Source organism: Balaenoptera musculus, chromosome 19 (assembly GCF_009873245.2).
Source record: "Balaenoptera musculus isolate JJ_BM4_2016_0621 chromosome 19, mBalMus1.pri.v3, whole genome shotgun sequence".
Classification (NCBI taxonomy): Eukaryota; Metazoa; Chordata; class Mammalia; order Artiodactyla; family Balaenopteridae; genus Balaenoptera; species Balaenoptera musculus.
Window position 1 is genome coordinate 6,503,512 of NC_045803.1, and position 15,996 is coordinate 6,519,507.

At 50.8% G+C, this 15,996-nt stretch overlaps 2 protein-coding genes across 2 annotated transcripts; both read left to right on the forward strand.

Annotated features, from left to right (window-relative positions):
* The first annotated feature begins 1,835 nt into the window (after positions 1 to 1,835).
* Positions 1,836 to 10,233, forward strand: LOC118885126 (kallikrein-9). The gene is made up of 5 exons (XM_036833516.1): positions 1,836 to 3,705; positions 3,887 to 4,043; positions 6,993 to 7,258; positions 8,352 to 8,488; positions 8,902 to 10,233. Exons 1-5 carry the CDS (start codon positions 3,663 to 3,665, stop codon positions 9,052 to 9,054), a joined length of 756 nt encoding a protein of 251 aa, XP_036689411.1. The 5' UTR covers positions 1,836 to 3,662; the 3' UTR covers positions 9,055 to 10,233.
* Positions 9,314 to 15,705, forward strand: LOC118885405 (kallikrein-8-like). The gene is given in 9 exon segments (XM_036834040.1): positions 9,314 to 9,453; positions 9,535 to 9,666; positions 9,897 to 9,970; positions 11,216 to 11,247; positions 11,250 to 11,295; positions 11,779 to 11,938; positions 12,143 to 12,402; positions 14,286 to 14,419; positions 15,553 to 15,705. Coding segments are annotated over 9 exon segments (1,131 nt in total).
* The last annotated feature ends 291 nt before the right edge of the window (positions 15,706 to 15,996 follow it).

The following is a 15,996-nucleotide window of genomic DNA, read 5'->3' on the forward strand; positions in this document are numbered from 1 at the left end:
AGCTAACAGAAATTTCAGTGTCTCCACTTAGCCCAGACTTTGGAGCGGTAACATATGCACAGTAGAAATTTTCCATCCAGCACAGGTTGTTTTGTCCACTACCCCCCCGCCCTTTTTTTTTTTTGGCGAGGCTTGTGGGGTTTTAGTTCCCTGACCAGGGATCAAACCCGGGCCCTTGGCAGTGAGAGCATGGAGTCCTAACCACTGGACCACCAGGGAATTCCCTGTTTCCCCTTTCAAACACCAATTTATTTATTTACTTATTTATTTTTAAATACAGTCTTTCAGTTTCATTTTATTATTTTTATTTTTAAATATTTATTTATTTATTTATTTATTTTTGGCCGCGTTGGGTCTTCGTTGCTGTGTGCGGGCTTTCTCTAGTTGCGGTGAGCAGGGGGTACTCTTCGTTGCGCGGGCTTCTCATTGCGGTGGCTTCTCTTGTTGCGGAGCGTGGGCTGTAGGCGCGCGGGCTTTAGTTGTTGTGGCTCGTGGGCTCAGTAGTTGTGGCACGTAGGCTGTAGAGTGCAGGCTCAGTAGTTGTGGCGCACGGGCGTAGTTGCTCTGTGGCATGTGGGATCTTCCCAGACCAAGGCTTGAACCCGTGTCCCCTGCACTGGCAGGTGGGTTCTTAACCACTGCGCCACCAGGGAAGCCCACACCAATTTATTGAGCACCTGTTGTATGGCAGGCCCGGTGCTGGGCGCCGGGAACACAGTGGTGACCACAAGGTCCCTGCCCCCACAGAGCCCACAGAAGACTGGGGCACAGGGTTTGAGCAGAGACTACACAGCTCTCTTCCGCTGACTATCCCCCCACTCCTATTAGCACACCCAGGAAACATCAATCAGGCATATCAGCTGAGTTCATTATGCAAGAATCAGAAGCGAAGTAGGTAGGAACTCAAAAACTCGATTCATTTTTAAAGGCAATTCACCCATTCCTTTAGTCACATCATAAGTGTTTACTGAGCCATGTCCTATGCCAGGTCCTGGAGATGATTCAGAGTGAGCCCTACCTTCAAGAAGCTGCTAGTCAGGTCAGGAAGTCTTACATTCTTGTCATTCGGGTCTCCATTCAAAGGTCACTTCTTCAAGGAGGCCTTCCAGGATTGCCCTGGCTAAAGGGGTCTGCCCCTGTACTCCTCCTCCCTGGCCACTAATCCATTGCTCTGTTTATTTCTTTTGCAGCACTTGTTATAGCAAAAATGATCTCATTTATCTGTTTACTCCATAATGGTCTGTCCCCTACTTCCCCTCACCCAGTCAATGCCGGCAGGGACTCATTTATTCACTGTGGTTTTCTAAGCACCTGGTCTGATACCTGACACACAGAAGGCATTCAACACATTGTTGAATTAACAAATAACACAAATTGATCAGTGCTGTAACAGAAGGAGGCATAGGGTGCCCCAAGAGGGCCTAAGGACTCCTCCTGAAGGAATCAGGGAAGGCTTCTCAGGTGAGGGGATATATGCATGGGGTTTTAAAGGATCAGTAGGAGTTCACCAGGAAGAAAATATATTTCTGTAACTCACTGTGTGACTTGAGCAAAAAACTTGAATGCCCTCTCTACCACAATCATCCCCACTATGAAACAGAGATTGGTTAGACTCTTGTGAGAATTAAATTAGAAAGCATACATGAAATGTTTAGCCAACTGCCTGGCACAGAGTAAACAGTCAATAAAGTTAGCAATCAAAATGTTCTATAAAGCAGTTAGTATGGCACTTAGCACATAGTGGGTATTCAGTCCCTGGTCTCAAGGACTTCCCAGTCTGCAGAGGGTATAAGGCAACTGCAGCCATGGATATGTATTATGATGGTGGCAGTGCAGGGCTCTGTAGGTGAGGGACAAACATATTTATTGAATGCCTACCACAGTTGTAAGTGCTTCATATGTGTTAATTCACATAATCCTCCCACAACCCCAGTTATTATTGCTACTTAATAGATGGAGCAACTGAGAGAGGTCCAGTGACTTGCCCAAGGTCACACACTTAATAATTACCAGCATTGAGGCTTGGACCCACATGGTCCAGTTCCAGAGTCCATGCTCCAAACCACTACATCACGGTGAGTTGTACACATTCAAGGGGAGCCCAGACCCAGCCTGATAACCAGGCTTACAGCAACAGAAAGTGGAAGAAGCCTGGAAGTGCCCAGGCTGGAAAAGATGGACTCTGCCTGGAGAAATCAGAGAAGGCTTCCTGGAGGAAGGGGCATTTAGGTTGGATCTTGAAGAATGAGTTGGAGTTCACTGGAAAAAGAAAGACGTGGAGAAAGACATTCACTCATTCAATTAACATCTCCTAAGGCCCCCCCATGATCCCAGCCCTGAACAGGGTGATGTGAGGGACACAGAGATGAGTCAGATCCGGGCTTGGCCCTCCAAGGGCTGCCCATCTGGTGAGAAGGAGGGATGGGGGGAGAGGCAGGAAAGATGAGGTGATGGGAAGGACAGTGGAGGGGAGGAGATGGGTGGAAAAAACAAGACCATGTTCTCAGGACTTAGCCAAGATATGGTGGCAATAAGAGAATGGGAAAAGTGCTTAGTTCCACCTAGGTTGGGCACCTGGATCCTTGGAGTGGTGAGGATGTGAAAAAGGAAGTAGGTTATGACAAGAATGAGTTAACCCAGTTGGAACCATGCTAGGAGAAGCCTCTGTCCTCACGGAAAGGGGCCCAAATCCCCAGTGCAGGGAGGGTTCTGTGGGTGTGTACACATGTGCAGCTCTCTTTGTAGTCTCTGCCCCCAGTGCAGGGAGGGTTCTGTGGGTGTGTACACGTGTGCAGCTCTCTTTGTAGTCTCTGCCATTCCAGACAGTGTTTCTGTCTCTCTTTCCTTATCTCATCCTGCATCCTTCAATGTCTTTATCTCCCTGTTTTGTTTTGTTTTTTTTCTTTCTCCCTCTTTCCCTGCCTCACCCCATCCTGCCTTCTTGCTTGCCTTCTTTGCTCTGAGTCCTGACTCTTTCTCCCACTCCTTGCCTGATTTCTGGGAGGTCCTTCTATGCAACCCTCCAGCCTACCCAGTGCCTTGGTCCCAGCCCACTGCAGCTACATTCAAGATAAACTTGCTTCCACCCCAGGACTCCACTTTACGGACCCTCCTCCTTTCCCTCTTCCTCCTCCAGGCCACAGAATATCCTGCATCTAGATGCTGTAACCAGAAGTCGGGGTTACTGAGGGCTCCTCCCTCTAGTGAACCCCAGAAGGACTATACAACCCAGAGCCCCTCCCGCATTTAGCAGGATCCCTGAGCCTCCCCCCCCCCCATTTAGCAGGATCCCTGAGCCCCTCCCGCATTTAGCAGGATCCCTGAGCCCCTCCCCCATTTAGCGGGATTCCCTGAGCCCCTCCCCCATTTAGCAGGATCCCTCAGCCCCTCCCCCATTTAGCAGGATCCCTCAGCCCCTCCCCCATTTAGCGGGATTCCCTGATGCTGCAGGCCACCAGCTCATCCTGACAAGTGGTCCCTCTGTACTGTCTTCCTGCGCAAGGCCCCCAGTCAAGGCTCTTCGGCTTCCCCCTCCCCCTGGAGTATTTCCCAACCCAGATTAATCACCGGGGCGGCCCCAGGGTGGAGGGATATAGTACGGTTTACCGTAAAGAAGTACGGACTTGGAGAGCAGGCTCCAGGACCAAGGCACCCTGGAGGTCATGAGGCTGGGATTCATCTGTGCTCTGCTTTCTCTCCTGGAAGGTGAGGTTCCTGCCGTCCTGCCATCTGCTGCTTCTCCATGGCCCCCCGGCGCCCCTCTGCCATGCTCTTTGTCCCCCAGGCGTCCACTCCTGCCCTCTAGGCATCCCAGCATCTGTCCCCAGCCCTCCCATCTGGCTCTTCACCAACCCTTCTGCCTCCCACCACCCCCTCCCCCCCACAGGGCAAAGCTGGGCAGACCCCCGAGCCATCGGGGCCGAGGAATGCCGCCCCAACTCGCAGCCCTGGCAGGTTGGGCTCTTCTTCCTCACCCACCTCTTCTGCGGGGCGACCCTCATCAGTGACCGCTGGTTGCTCACAGCTGCTCACTGCCGCAAGCCGTGAGTGACCTGGGCGGGCCCCTCTGGGGAGGAGCTGGAGGTCAGGAAAGGGAGAGGGGGCAAGGGGCCTCGTAGAGGCGGGAGGGAGCTGTAGGCAGGAAGGGCTGAGCCTCTATCTATGTTCCCCAAAGTTCAACTCTTTAGAATGACAAAATGTCCACTCTCCAAATTCTAGCGTCCCAAATAATCTGTCTCTAAGAGTGTAAATTTTGCAACTTAGACTCTTAGAAGCCTAGACTCTGACCCAGAAAAATCCAGAGTCGTAGACTCCTAAAATCTTGGATCCAGGAGATGTTACATTAGCTTCACTAAATTGTAGAATCCTAGATTCAGAGACTGGTAGACTCTGAGAAGCCTGGAGCAGCGCCACTGGAATTTCGAATGGAAATATAGCCCCCATCACACAGGAAAGTTTAAGTTTTCTAGTAGACACATTAAAAAAGGTAAAAAAGAAATGAGTAAAATTAATTTTAATAATAGATTTAACTTGCCATCTCAAAATATTGTTTCAACATGTAATTATCAGTTTTTAAATATTTATGAATGACATAGTTTAGTCTTTTTTTTTATACTAAGCCTTCGAAATCAGACATGTATTTTACAAGTATGGCATAGCTCAATTTGGACTAGCCACATTTCAAGTGCTCAATAGTTGTGTTGGATAGCGCAACCCTAGAATCTTAGATTCAAACTGTTCTAGCTAGGTTCATTGAGTATAGAAGCTCATTGTCTTAGAATCTCTGAATGACAGTATCCTAGAATACTGTGATTCGTAGAATTCTAGAATCTTGAACCAAGAGAATTCTAGAAGCTTATATTCATACATGTCTAGAATCTGGTGGATTTAATATCCCAGCATGCTATCATTCAAGATTTCTAAAATCCCCAGAGTTTTAACCAAGAGAATTCAAGAGTTTCAAACTATTCGAATCCCAATCCTTACATTTCTAAAATCAAAGTTTTCTAGAATTCTAGAATGAAGAAATTCTTGTCTTATTATCCCAGAATATTAGAATTCTAGGTTCTTTGTTTCCTAGATTTAATTCAGATAATTAAACAATCCTAGGCATTTATTTATTTATTTATTTAATTTTGGCTGAGCCAGGTCTTGGTTGAGGCACGCGGGATCTTCGTTGCAGCATGAGGGATCGTTTTTTATTTTTTTAGTTGCAGCATGAGAACTCTTCTTTTTTTTTTTAGGCTGTTAGTATTGTTTTTTTGTTTTGGGGGGGGTTTTTATTATTTATTTATTTGTTTTTGGCTGTGTTGGGTCTTCGTTTCTGTGCGAGGGCTTTCTCTAGTTGCGGCGAGCGGGGGCCATTCTTCATCGCGGTGCGCGGGCCTCTCACTATCGTGGCCTCTCTTGTTGCGGAGCACAGGCTCCAGATGCGCAGGCTCAGTAGTTGTGGCTCACGGGCCCAGTTGCTCCGCGGCATGTGGGATCTTCCCAGACCAGGGCTCGAACCCGTGTCCCCTGCATTGGCAGGCAGATTCTCAATCACTGCGCCACCAGGGAAGCCCCTGCGAACTCTTAGTTGTGGCATGCACGTGGGATCTAGTTCCCTGACCAGGGGTCAAACCCGGGACCCCTGCACTGTGAGTACGGAGTCTTAGCCACTGGACCATCAGGGAAGTCCCCAAAATCCTGGACTTTTTGATCCAGAGAAATCGAAAACATTAGAATCTCAAATTCATAAGATTCTAGAATTTGAGCCTCATAGAATTCTAAAATCGTGGATTTCTAAGGTGTTAGAATCTTAGAATTCCAGAATCTTAGATTCTGGGCATTCTAACAGAATTCTAGAATCTACCTGATGCAGAAATCCTTTTTATATTATCTGGGGAAAGGGGCCATCCCCCCTGTTTGATATTCTTCCCTCTAGGAATGAAGCACAGGGGCTATACAGGATGCTGTGTGAGAATTTCCCATCATGCATCACTCTATGCTGGAGCCTCTTTTAGCTCAGGCCTGTACATCAGGCTAGGAAAACAATGTTCAGGTTTCAGCCCGAAAGACAAAAAAGCAGAGAAGCAGAAATATGGAGGTACAAGAGATTCAGGAGCAGGGACAGGTTGGGGCTGGGAGGTGGGGTTGGGACTGGCATCCCAGACACAGAACCAAGGCAACAAGGTGACAGAGAGGGAAAAGGTAGAAATAACACCTCATACTCCTCAAACCCTGAGTTCTCAGTCAGTAGCCTCGTCCCTAATGTCAGAGTCAGAGTCTCGGAGATGGACATATAGACCCCTTGAGGGTCCCCAGCTATCCAGGGCAGGAACCCAGAGCAGAACAAGTGTACTGGGACGTGCAGTGAGAGGGCTTGAGGCTAGACCTCAGGAAGAAATGCATTGAGAGATGAGGGATTTGGCAGACAGGAAAAGCCTGAGCCTACAGATGACTCCAACTTGGGGCTTTTCCATATCCCACCCCTTCCATACACACACACCAAAACACACAGAGCCACTCCCTACAGAAACCACCAGACCTGTGGGGGCAGGGGGTGGGGCTGTTTTTGGGTGGTAGGTGGAGCCTCCACCTGTCTCCATGGTGCCAGGGAACTCAGGTCACCACTAAGGCTCCAGGTGGGGCAGAGAGGAAGGTGGTTTACTTGACATGGGGCTAGGAAGAGGTGTGAGCTTTGGGGGAGAGCTACAAAGTTAGAGGCAGACAAAGAGATGGAGTAGGAAGCAGGGGCCCAGAGAGGGTGTGTGCCTTGCTTAAAATCACACAGCACTCTATGTCACATGAAGATGATAGGGGCCCAGAGAGGGTGTGTGCCTTGCTTAAAATCACACAGCACTCTATGTCACATGAAGATGATAGGGGCCCAGAGAGGGTGTGTGGCTTGTGGAGAGTCACATAGCATCCTGGTGGACAGAAAAAAGAGGACAGGGGCTGAGAAGACACCTCACCTTATCCCACCTTGACCTCTGGGACCTGTCCAACAGGTATCTGTGGGTCCGACTCGGGGAGCACCACCTCTGGAAATGGGAGGGTCCAGAGCAGCTGTTCCGGGCCACAGACTTCTTCCCTCACCCTGGGTTCAACCAGAACCTCAGTGCCCAAGACCACAAGGATGACATCATGCTGATTCGTCTGTCCAGGAAGGCATTTCTGGGACCTGCCGTGCAGCCCCTCAACCTCAGCCGGACCTGCGTCTCCCCAGGCACCCAGTGCCTAATCTCAGGCTGGGGGGCCACATCCAGTCCTAAGGGTACAGCCCATGCCAGGGGTCTGAATCCCCTCTCTTTTTCATCTCTATGTTCTATCTATCTATCACCTATCTATCTACCCATATATTTTATCAGATCTAAATGCTATAAATTATAAGATGCATCATTATTCTACAACCCGCTAAAAACGAGAAAAGGAAAAAAAGGTGCCATCTATCCTTGTATGACAATATTTACTGGAAGGCACATCCTGATTTCAGAGATGTTTAAATGTGAAAATATATGCATCTTAGAATTGAAATAAGGTCTACGTCACTCAGAATCACAAATCAGCAAATCCATTAGTCAAATTTGGCCTCCCACAGCAGTACTGGTTTTCAAAATGTCTTGAAAAAAAAAAAAAAAAAAAACACCTCAGTTTGTTGCTGCCAACATTTAAAACCTGAGAGATTTTACATCAAAGCCAAATTTCTGGATTCGCTTGAAAAATTCAAGACTGGCAATGCTGGGTTCATATTTCTAAAATAATGACCATTGTTGGGCAGAATCAGTGGAGGCTGCCCCCTTCAAACAAGATACAGGTTCTGTATCCACTGCAGGTGAACAGGTCCACTGCAGTTCACCCCAAGGGCTGCTGTTTCCCTACAAGGCCCCCTCCCCCCACTTTCCCTCTATTTCTATCTGGTCTCTCTAAATCTGTATCTCTGTCTCTGTCAATGACCATCTCCCTATAAATGTCTCCTCCCCTTTATCTCACTGCTTTCTCCCTGGATATCTCTGGGTCTGTTTCTCCCTATTTCTTCATTTCCTCCTCTGAGAATCTCTTTCCCCTTAAGAGGTCTCTGTCTCCTGCCAAGGTCCCTCTTTTTCTCTGTGTGAGTTACATACGTATCTCTCCTTGTCTCTTGACTCTCTGCGTCTTTCTCTCTCTCTCTCTCTTTGGCTCTCTCCCCATCATATCCATCTGTTTCTCTTCCATGCTGTGATTCTGTTGCTTTGTCACTTTCTCTTGTTTCTGTCTTTGAGAGTCTTATGCTGTGGCTCCGTGGGTCCATCTTAGGAAAGTGGGGAGGGGGGGGTGCTGAATGTGATGGAGACAGCTGCTGATCTTTTATGGACCTCCTTCCCCAACAGCGCAGTACCCACTCACGCTGCAGTGTGCCAACATCAGGATCCTGGAGACCAAACTCTGCCATCGGGCATATCCAGGCCACATCTTCTACCACATGCTCTGTGCCGGCCTTTGGGAGGGCGGCCGGGGCTCCTGCCAGGTGAGATTTCCTCTGGAAAGGAGAGGGATGGGTATCCTGTGGGGATTCCAGGGTCCTGGGGGAGAAGGGAGTTGGGGCCCCAGACTTACTGGATCAGAGCAAGGAAGGAGCTGGGAAACCTGGGTCCTGGGAGGGGGTGGGACCAGGGCCAGGATTCCTGGATCTAAAGGAGGAGGGAACTGGGGGTTGGACTCTATGTCCTGGGGGAAGAGGGGTCCACAATGCTAGGTCCTAGGGGGAGGTGGGGGCTATGAGCTTTTACTCCTGGGTCTGAGGGAGGAGGGACTGGAGACCTGGACTCCTGGGTATTGTAGGAGGAGGGAACTGGGAGCTTCCTGAGAGGGAGAAAGTGCCTTGTGTCATGTCCTGAGTAGACTGGCCTAACAGTTTCCCTGCTCTTCTTCTGCGCACAGGGTGACTCTGGGGGCCCCCTGGTTTGCAATGGGGCTCTGGCGGGTGTGGTGTCCGGGGGCTCAGAGCCCTGCTCCAGACCCCAGCGCCCTGCCGTCTATACTAGTGTGTGCCACTACCTGGACTGGATTCGAAAAACCATGGAGAACAACTGAGACCTCGCGCCTTGGACGACCAGGAAAGGAGGGTGGGCGCAGGGCAGGAGGGTTTGCAAGACTCCAGCCTCAATGGTCTCCGTCTTTGGCTTCGGCTGGCCTGGAGACACCTTCTGGATATTCAAGTTCCCAGCTTCTGGATATTCAGACCCTGGCCCCCGCGAATGATAGAGCCGCGCCCCCTTGAAAAGGAGAGGAGAGACACCTCCGCCCCTCTTGGCCCCATATCTATGACGTCACCAGAACTGCCACCGCCCCCATGGAACGGCATCACCTTTGGTTCTACCGCAGTAAAGACTTCCACTCAATAGCTCCTCCCTTCCGCGCTTTGCCCAATGAGATTCGCCCTCTGGACGCTGCCCCTTGTGGCCACGCCTCCTTCGTCATAGATCCAGCCTCGTGACGTCACGAGAGGGTAGCTTCCCCCACGTGGAACTGAGGCAGTGTGTCGGTCTCTGTCCCGCTCTCGCCCCGTTCTAGGCGTGTCCAGCGTTTGAATCCTGGCCGGGGCCCGACCGGGAGAAGTTGGGAGAGATTCTCTGTCCCCTCCGATCCTCCAAGGGATGATTTTACATTAAACGTGCTGAGCCGCGCCTTCCTACTGCCGGTTTTGTGAGCTAAAGGATGGGGACCGGGTGGGCGGTGGAGAGCAGAGAGGGAACCACCACCGCGTTGCAATTCCCCATAAGCCCCGAGCAGGTCCTGCCTAAGTCTGTCTCCATCAGCCCTATTGCAGCAAAGCTCCTGGGTTCTGCTTGGGCTGGTCCCATCGCCCCCAGGGGAAGGGGAAACCAGGTCACAGCGCCTCCCAAACCTGCCTTTCCGGAATCTGGACCTCTCAGGGGGCAGCCCGTGGGCCGGGCCGATCCGCCCTCAGAAGTCGGGACCAAGAAGACTGGCTTGTCTTCCATTCCAGGTTACTGGCAGCCCCCTCTTCCCACAAAAACCCAGGCTCCAAATTACTCCTTCCACAAAGACTTAAGAATTCAGCTGCCAGCTCCTTCTCCCTCAGACCTCAAATCCGGGCCTCCATCCCCCTCCTACTTCTGACCCAGCAGTCCCGGGCCCCAGCCCCCTCCCCCCTCTCTCAGAGCCAGGAGTCCAGGACCCCAGTCCCATCCTCCCTCAGCTCCAGGAGTTAGGGGCCCTCACCCCCTCTTCGCTCGGACCAGGATGTCTGGGCCCCCAGCCGTTTCTGCTTCAGACCCAGGAGTCACAGCACTAAGCTCCTTCACTCCCAGACCTCAAGAGTTAGAGATTCCACAGTGGCTGTATCAGTTGACAAGCATGGACACCAAGGGGGGAAGAGGGGAGGGTGGTGGGATGAATTGGGAGATTGGGATTGACATATATATGCTAATATGTATAAAATAGATAACCAATGAGAACATGCTGTAGAGCACAGGGAACTCCACTTCGTTGTACAGTAGAAATTAACAAGACATTGTAAAACAACTCTACCCCAATTAAAAAAAAAAAAAAAAAAAAGAGATTCCAACCCCTCCTCCCTCCAGATTCTCCGTTCAGCCCCTGAGCCTCTCCTCACTCATAACCAGGGGTCCAGTTCCCTGCTACTCCGCTGGCCCCCAAGTGGGAGGAGATGGAGCAGGAGGCTGGTGGTCCCAGTTAAAAGGCTCCAGAATCTTGTACCAGGCAGGCAGAGCTGAAGTACGCGGGGTGTTCTTCCTCTGGATCCGAATCAGTAGGTGACCCCGCCCCCTGAATTCTGTAAGGTGAGATGCCAAAGTTCTCAGACACAGGCATCAGGCCCCTGAGCCCCCTCCTCCAGGGCCCAGGACCTCAACCTCAGATCCCTTCCTCCTTTGAGACCCAGGAATCAGCGCCCCAGCCCCTGCTCTCCAAGACTTAGGAGTCCCAGCTCCCAGTTCCCTTTTCCTTCAGACCCGGAAGTCTGGGGATCCTAACTCCCTCCTTCCTTGGAACGTAGGAATCCAGCCCCTGAGCTCCCAGCTCCTCGGATTCAGGAATCTGGGGCCCCATCCCGTTCTTCTTCACACCCAAGAATCTGGGTCCCCAGCCCCTTCCTCCAGCGGGACCCAGAAGAACTGCTCCAGAAGCTCTGCTTCCTCCCCAACCCCAGGATCCCTAGGATTTTGGTCTCCTTCCTCCTCCGCTCAGCCCTGTCCTCTCTGTCTCCCAGACCCCACCGTGGGACATCCCACACCTGCTGCAGAGTCTGGGTCTGGATGTTACCGCTCTTGCTGTTGGAATCCCGGGCAGGTGGGGGGCGGGGGGGGGCCCGGAAGTCATCGGTGGAGCACCTGAGCCTGTGGGAATACCATGGTGGTGGCTAAAAGGGTGCACGTGGTGGCATGTGGGGAGACGGGAAGCAAGCGATTACGTGCGGGAGCTTCTGTGGGGTGGCCGGAGGGACGGCGCACGCGGCGGCAGGTAGGAATGCGCTGAGTTCTGCTGGTATTGCAGGAGTGCACGAAGCCAGCAGGGCTGCCTGCTGAGGGGGCACAGATACACACAGGAGTGCACGGGGCATGTGGGCACATGCTCAGGTGTGTGACTCTGTGTGTGATGACTCGCGGGCTTCCATGAGTGTACATGTGTATCTGCGTAGCAGCATGTGCAAGCTGCGAGGCAAACACCGGAGGGTGTGTGTGTGTGTGTGTGTCCGTTTGAAACCACAGTGGTTTTCCTGCCCCCTGCACTGACCCAGAGGATGGTGATCTAACCCTCTCCCTCCTGCTGCAGGACACTTGAGAGCACAGGAGACCAAGGTGCTGGAGGGCCAGGAGTGCACGCCCCATTAGCAGCCTTGGCAGACGGCCTTGTTCCAGGGTGTCCGGCTAATATGTGGGGATGTTCTCATAGATGACAACTGCGTCCTCACAGCAGCCCACCGTAAAAAACTGTGAGTGGATTCCGGGGGCAGAGGTGGGCTGGAGCCTGGGGAAAGAGGGGGCTGGGGCTTTGCCTCAGGAGGCGAGAGCTGGGGACTGGATCCCCGAGAATGGAGGTCTGAGAGAAGAGGGGACCTGGACTCCTGGGTCTTAGAGAGGAGGGGGCTGGGAGCCCTTATCCCTGCCTGGGTCCCAAACTACCCCCATCATTACAGGAAATACACAGTCCGCCTGGGAGATCACAGTCTGCAGAATAAGGGTGGGTCAGAACAAGAAACGGCTGTGGCTCAGTCCATCCCACACCCCTGCTACAACAGCAGCAACGAAGACCACAACCGTGATCTGATGCTCATTCGACTATGTGGTCGGGCATCCCTGGGGCCCAAAGTGAAGCCCATCAACCTGGCAGATCACTGCCCTCAAGTTGGCCAGAAGTGCACCATCTCAAGCTGGAGCTCGGTCACCAACCCTCAAGGTAGTGGGAGGGAGAGGAGGAGTTGGTTGTCCCAGTGGGCCCCAAGCCATTGGCAAAGCTTTGCCTGTAGAGTAGATAAAGAAGGGAAGGTGATTGTGATGTTCAAGTTCACAAGGGGTCCATGTTAGAAACCTTAAAGACCGGAATATTAACAGGAGTGGTGGGAGAAAGGAAACAAATTAACAGATCATTAACAGGGCTCTAAAAAGTGGATGGATGAATGAATGAGTGGATGAATGAATGCATTCCTCCTTTAAGGTGGAGAGTTATGAGACCTTTTATGGGTACAGGATTCTACATAGTCTTCACAACAGACTTGGGATACATGGGCTCCTCAGTGGCCCAGGAAAACAGGCTCCCTCTTCTCCCTCTTGAACCCAAGATTCCTCGCCCCAGATCCCCTCACACCCAGGAGTCCAGGTCTTTCCTCCTCCAGGACTCACAGTCTAGGTCCCCAGTTCCCTCCTCACTCTGGACCCAAAAGTCTGGACCTCCATGGAGGTCCTCCCTCTGGGCCTTCAGAGTTCAGGTAGCCCTTTGCCCTGCTTCACAATGAAGACATTGGGGCTCAGCTCAAAGAGGTGATGTGGTTCGCCAGGAAAGCAAAGTCAGGATTCAGGTCCCTGCCTGTCTGACTCCTAAGAAGACAATGGCATGCTGTGGAAACCTAGCTGCTCATGAATCAGGCAGTTCATTTCAAACCATGGCTCTGCCCCTTTTCTCTGGGCAAGTCCCTTCCCACCTCTTGACCTCACTTTCCTCATCTACAAAACTGGGATAATTATCCAATAGATTTTTAAGCTCCATGAGGGCTCAGGTTATATCTATTTTCTTCATTGTGTGTTCTTAGTGTTCAGGGTGGTGACTGGTATACAGTATGTGTTCAATAAACATTTGTTGAAAGAATGCATGGATGAAGGAATGAAAGCATCCCTCCTTCAAAGAGCTGTTGTGAGGGTCAAATGAGATTGTGGGCCTATAGCTTCTGGCACATAGAGGTACCAGATAGAATTTTTTCCCTCTCAAGTCTATTCTTCAAAGGTTAATAAGAAAGATTAATTCCACTGTCAATCACCAGTTCAACACTGATTTTGTGAGCATCTGATATGCCCCAGGTACTGTAGTGTACAAAGCCTTATGGAGTTGCATGCTAAGTGGGGAAATAGACAATAAACAAATACATATAAAATGAAATATTAGGTAGAGTCAAGTGCTATAATGGAATATCATAGAGGGGAAGAGAATAGGGAGTGATGGAGAGGTGGTGTTTTGGGGTTTTTTTAAGATTTTTTTTGATATGGACCATTTTTTAAAAAGTCTGTATTGAATTTGTTACAATATTGCTTCTGTTTTATGTTTTGGTGTTTTTGGCCCTGAGGCATGTGGGATCTTAGCTCCCCGACCAGGGATCAAACCCACACCCTCTGCATTGGAAGAAGTCTTAACCACTGGACGGCCAGGGAAGTCCCGAGATGTGTTGTTTTAATTAGAATATTCAGGGAAGGCTTCTAGGAAGAGGTGATATTTGGAAGAAGTAGGATTTAGCTGAGATTGAAGACCTGGTGGTCTGGGAATGGGCAGATTAGAAAGGGTCAGAGGTGTCCCAAGGGGGCACATCCATGTACCCCAGTCACCTGATCCTTAATTTGAAAATAACTCAGGGCAAGAAACAAAAGGTAGGGTCCAAAGGTCCTTCTTTAGGTGGAGAAAAAGAAACAGCAGGGGCCATGGCTTTGTTTCATGTGGTGAGAAGTGATGTGCCCTGTGAAATGTGTCAGAAAACCCTGTGCAGCTGTGGATACACAGAAGGGAGGTTAGATACAGACAGGGATGGAGGGAAAAGTGTTGCTGTCTCTGGGAACTTGCAACCTCTGCCCCCTCAGAGAATTTTCCTGACACCCTCAGCTGTGCAGAAGTAAAAATTATTCCTCAGAAGCAATGTGAAGACGCCTACCCTGGGCAAGTCACAGATAGTATGGTCTGTGCAAATGAAAGCAGTGGGGCTGATACACGCCAGGTGAGTGACTTCTGAAACTCTCTTCTTCCCTCACTCGCCCTGTAGAGACTGGAGGCTTGGCAGTGGGATTTTCCCCAAGAGTCAGCACCCCTACCTCTACAGAGTGGGAAGCTGGTTCAGAGAAGGCACACTCTCCCTGCAGGTTACACAGCACAGGAATCAGAATAACTGAATTGTCCTTGTTGCTTTCTTGGGAACGCTTGCCTGCAGGGTGGGGATTAAAGGGAGTGAGGGGATAAGTCCATGAAGGAGAGAGTCTGAGTCTAGAGGGTACACAAGCTCCCTGCCCTCTTTCTCAGTGTTAGTGCCTGGAATTTGTGCTGACTTTACCGATGATCAGGTAGTCAGCTATTTTTCTTCGAGTCCTGACTGGGTTCCCTAGCATGATTGCTTTCTCCTATGATTGGTTCCTTGGGGAACAATGCTGTCTTCCCAGCTGGCCAGGGAATGGCGCCATTGACTTCAATGCTCCCTCAGTGAGCTCCCCAACCCCAAGGTGACACATCTGGAGATTTGCCATAGGTATAACACTCTCTTTCCTATTGGTTGCAACTTCAGTCCTCACGGCTCCCCTTGGATTTGTCCCCTTCATGGAAGCCCCACCCCCTTTGCTTATGATTGGTCCCTGAAGACAATGCTTCAACGCTTCCTTTCCTATTGGCCAGGAATAGAATCATTTCCATTAGTGATCCGGCCATGGAATCTAATCTTTCTGGAGGATTCCCTAGAGACAGTGGTTTCTTCCCAAATACTCCCGCCACTGTCCCTTGGGTGTGTGTGTATCCAAAAGAACCCTGCTCCTTTCTCCTCTGTTTTGTAACTGGATTCAATGATCTCTTCAAGATTGGCCAGGAATGGAGGAACTCAGTCCCCTCCATGTAATTCCTACTTTCTTCTCTCTGGATTGTACCCTGCAGACAGCATTCTCTTCCCTCGTTGGTAAGGATTTCCTCCACTGCCCTTAGACATCCTGTCTGCATCTCCTGCACATGGAAGCCCCACCGCTCTCTCTCACCATTCATCCCAGGATACAATGCTCTTATCCCAAGGGACCCAATCACGTTACAAAGCTGGTACTTAATACTGGTACAGCAGGGCATCTTAGGGGAAAGTCTTCTATTCTCACCTTCTAGGGAGATTCCAGGGTCTCACTGGTATGTGGTGGCATTCTCCAGGGCATCACATCCTGGGGATCAGACCTCTATGGGCGGCCTGAGAGATCTGGCGTGTACACCAACATCTGCCACTATCTGGACTGGATTAAGACCATGGGCAGAAAGGGCTGATCCCAAGATGAGCTCTAGATCTCCCTCGATAAACTCACAACATCAGCCTGGCCCCTTGCCTGTGTGTGCTTTGGCCCTCTTGAGAGGGGTGGAGGGGCAGAGGGTCTGAACCCTGCTGGGAGGTGTGATGGGAGATCGAGAGAGATCAGGACCTGCATGGCCATTCGGGCCATCACCACTGGCCAAAGTGATCCCCTTTTTTTTCTGGAAGGACTTGGAGGAATGGGAGGTTAATTTCAGAGGAGAGAAGACATAAGGATTTCCAAATATCCAATGGGCTGGCCTGTGAAA

Coding starts and splice junctions, on each gene's coding strand:
- LOC118885126 (XM_036833516.1), top strand. CDS start 3,663: ATGAGGCTGGGATTCATCTGTGCTCTGCTTTCTCTCCTGGAAG. Junction 3,706..3,886: donor TCTGCTTTCTCTCCTGGAAG/GTGAGGTTCCTG, acceptor TCCCCCCCACAG/GGCAAAGCTGGGCAGACCCC. Junction 7,259..8,351: donor GGCCACATCCAGTCCTAAGG/GTACAGCCCATG, acceptor CTTCCCCAACAG/CGCAGTACCCACTCACGCTG.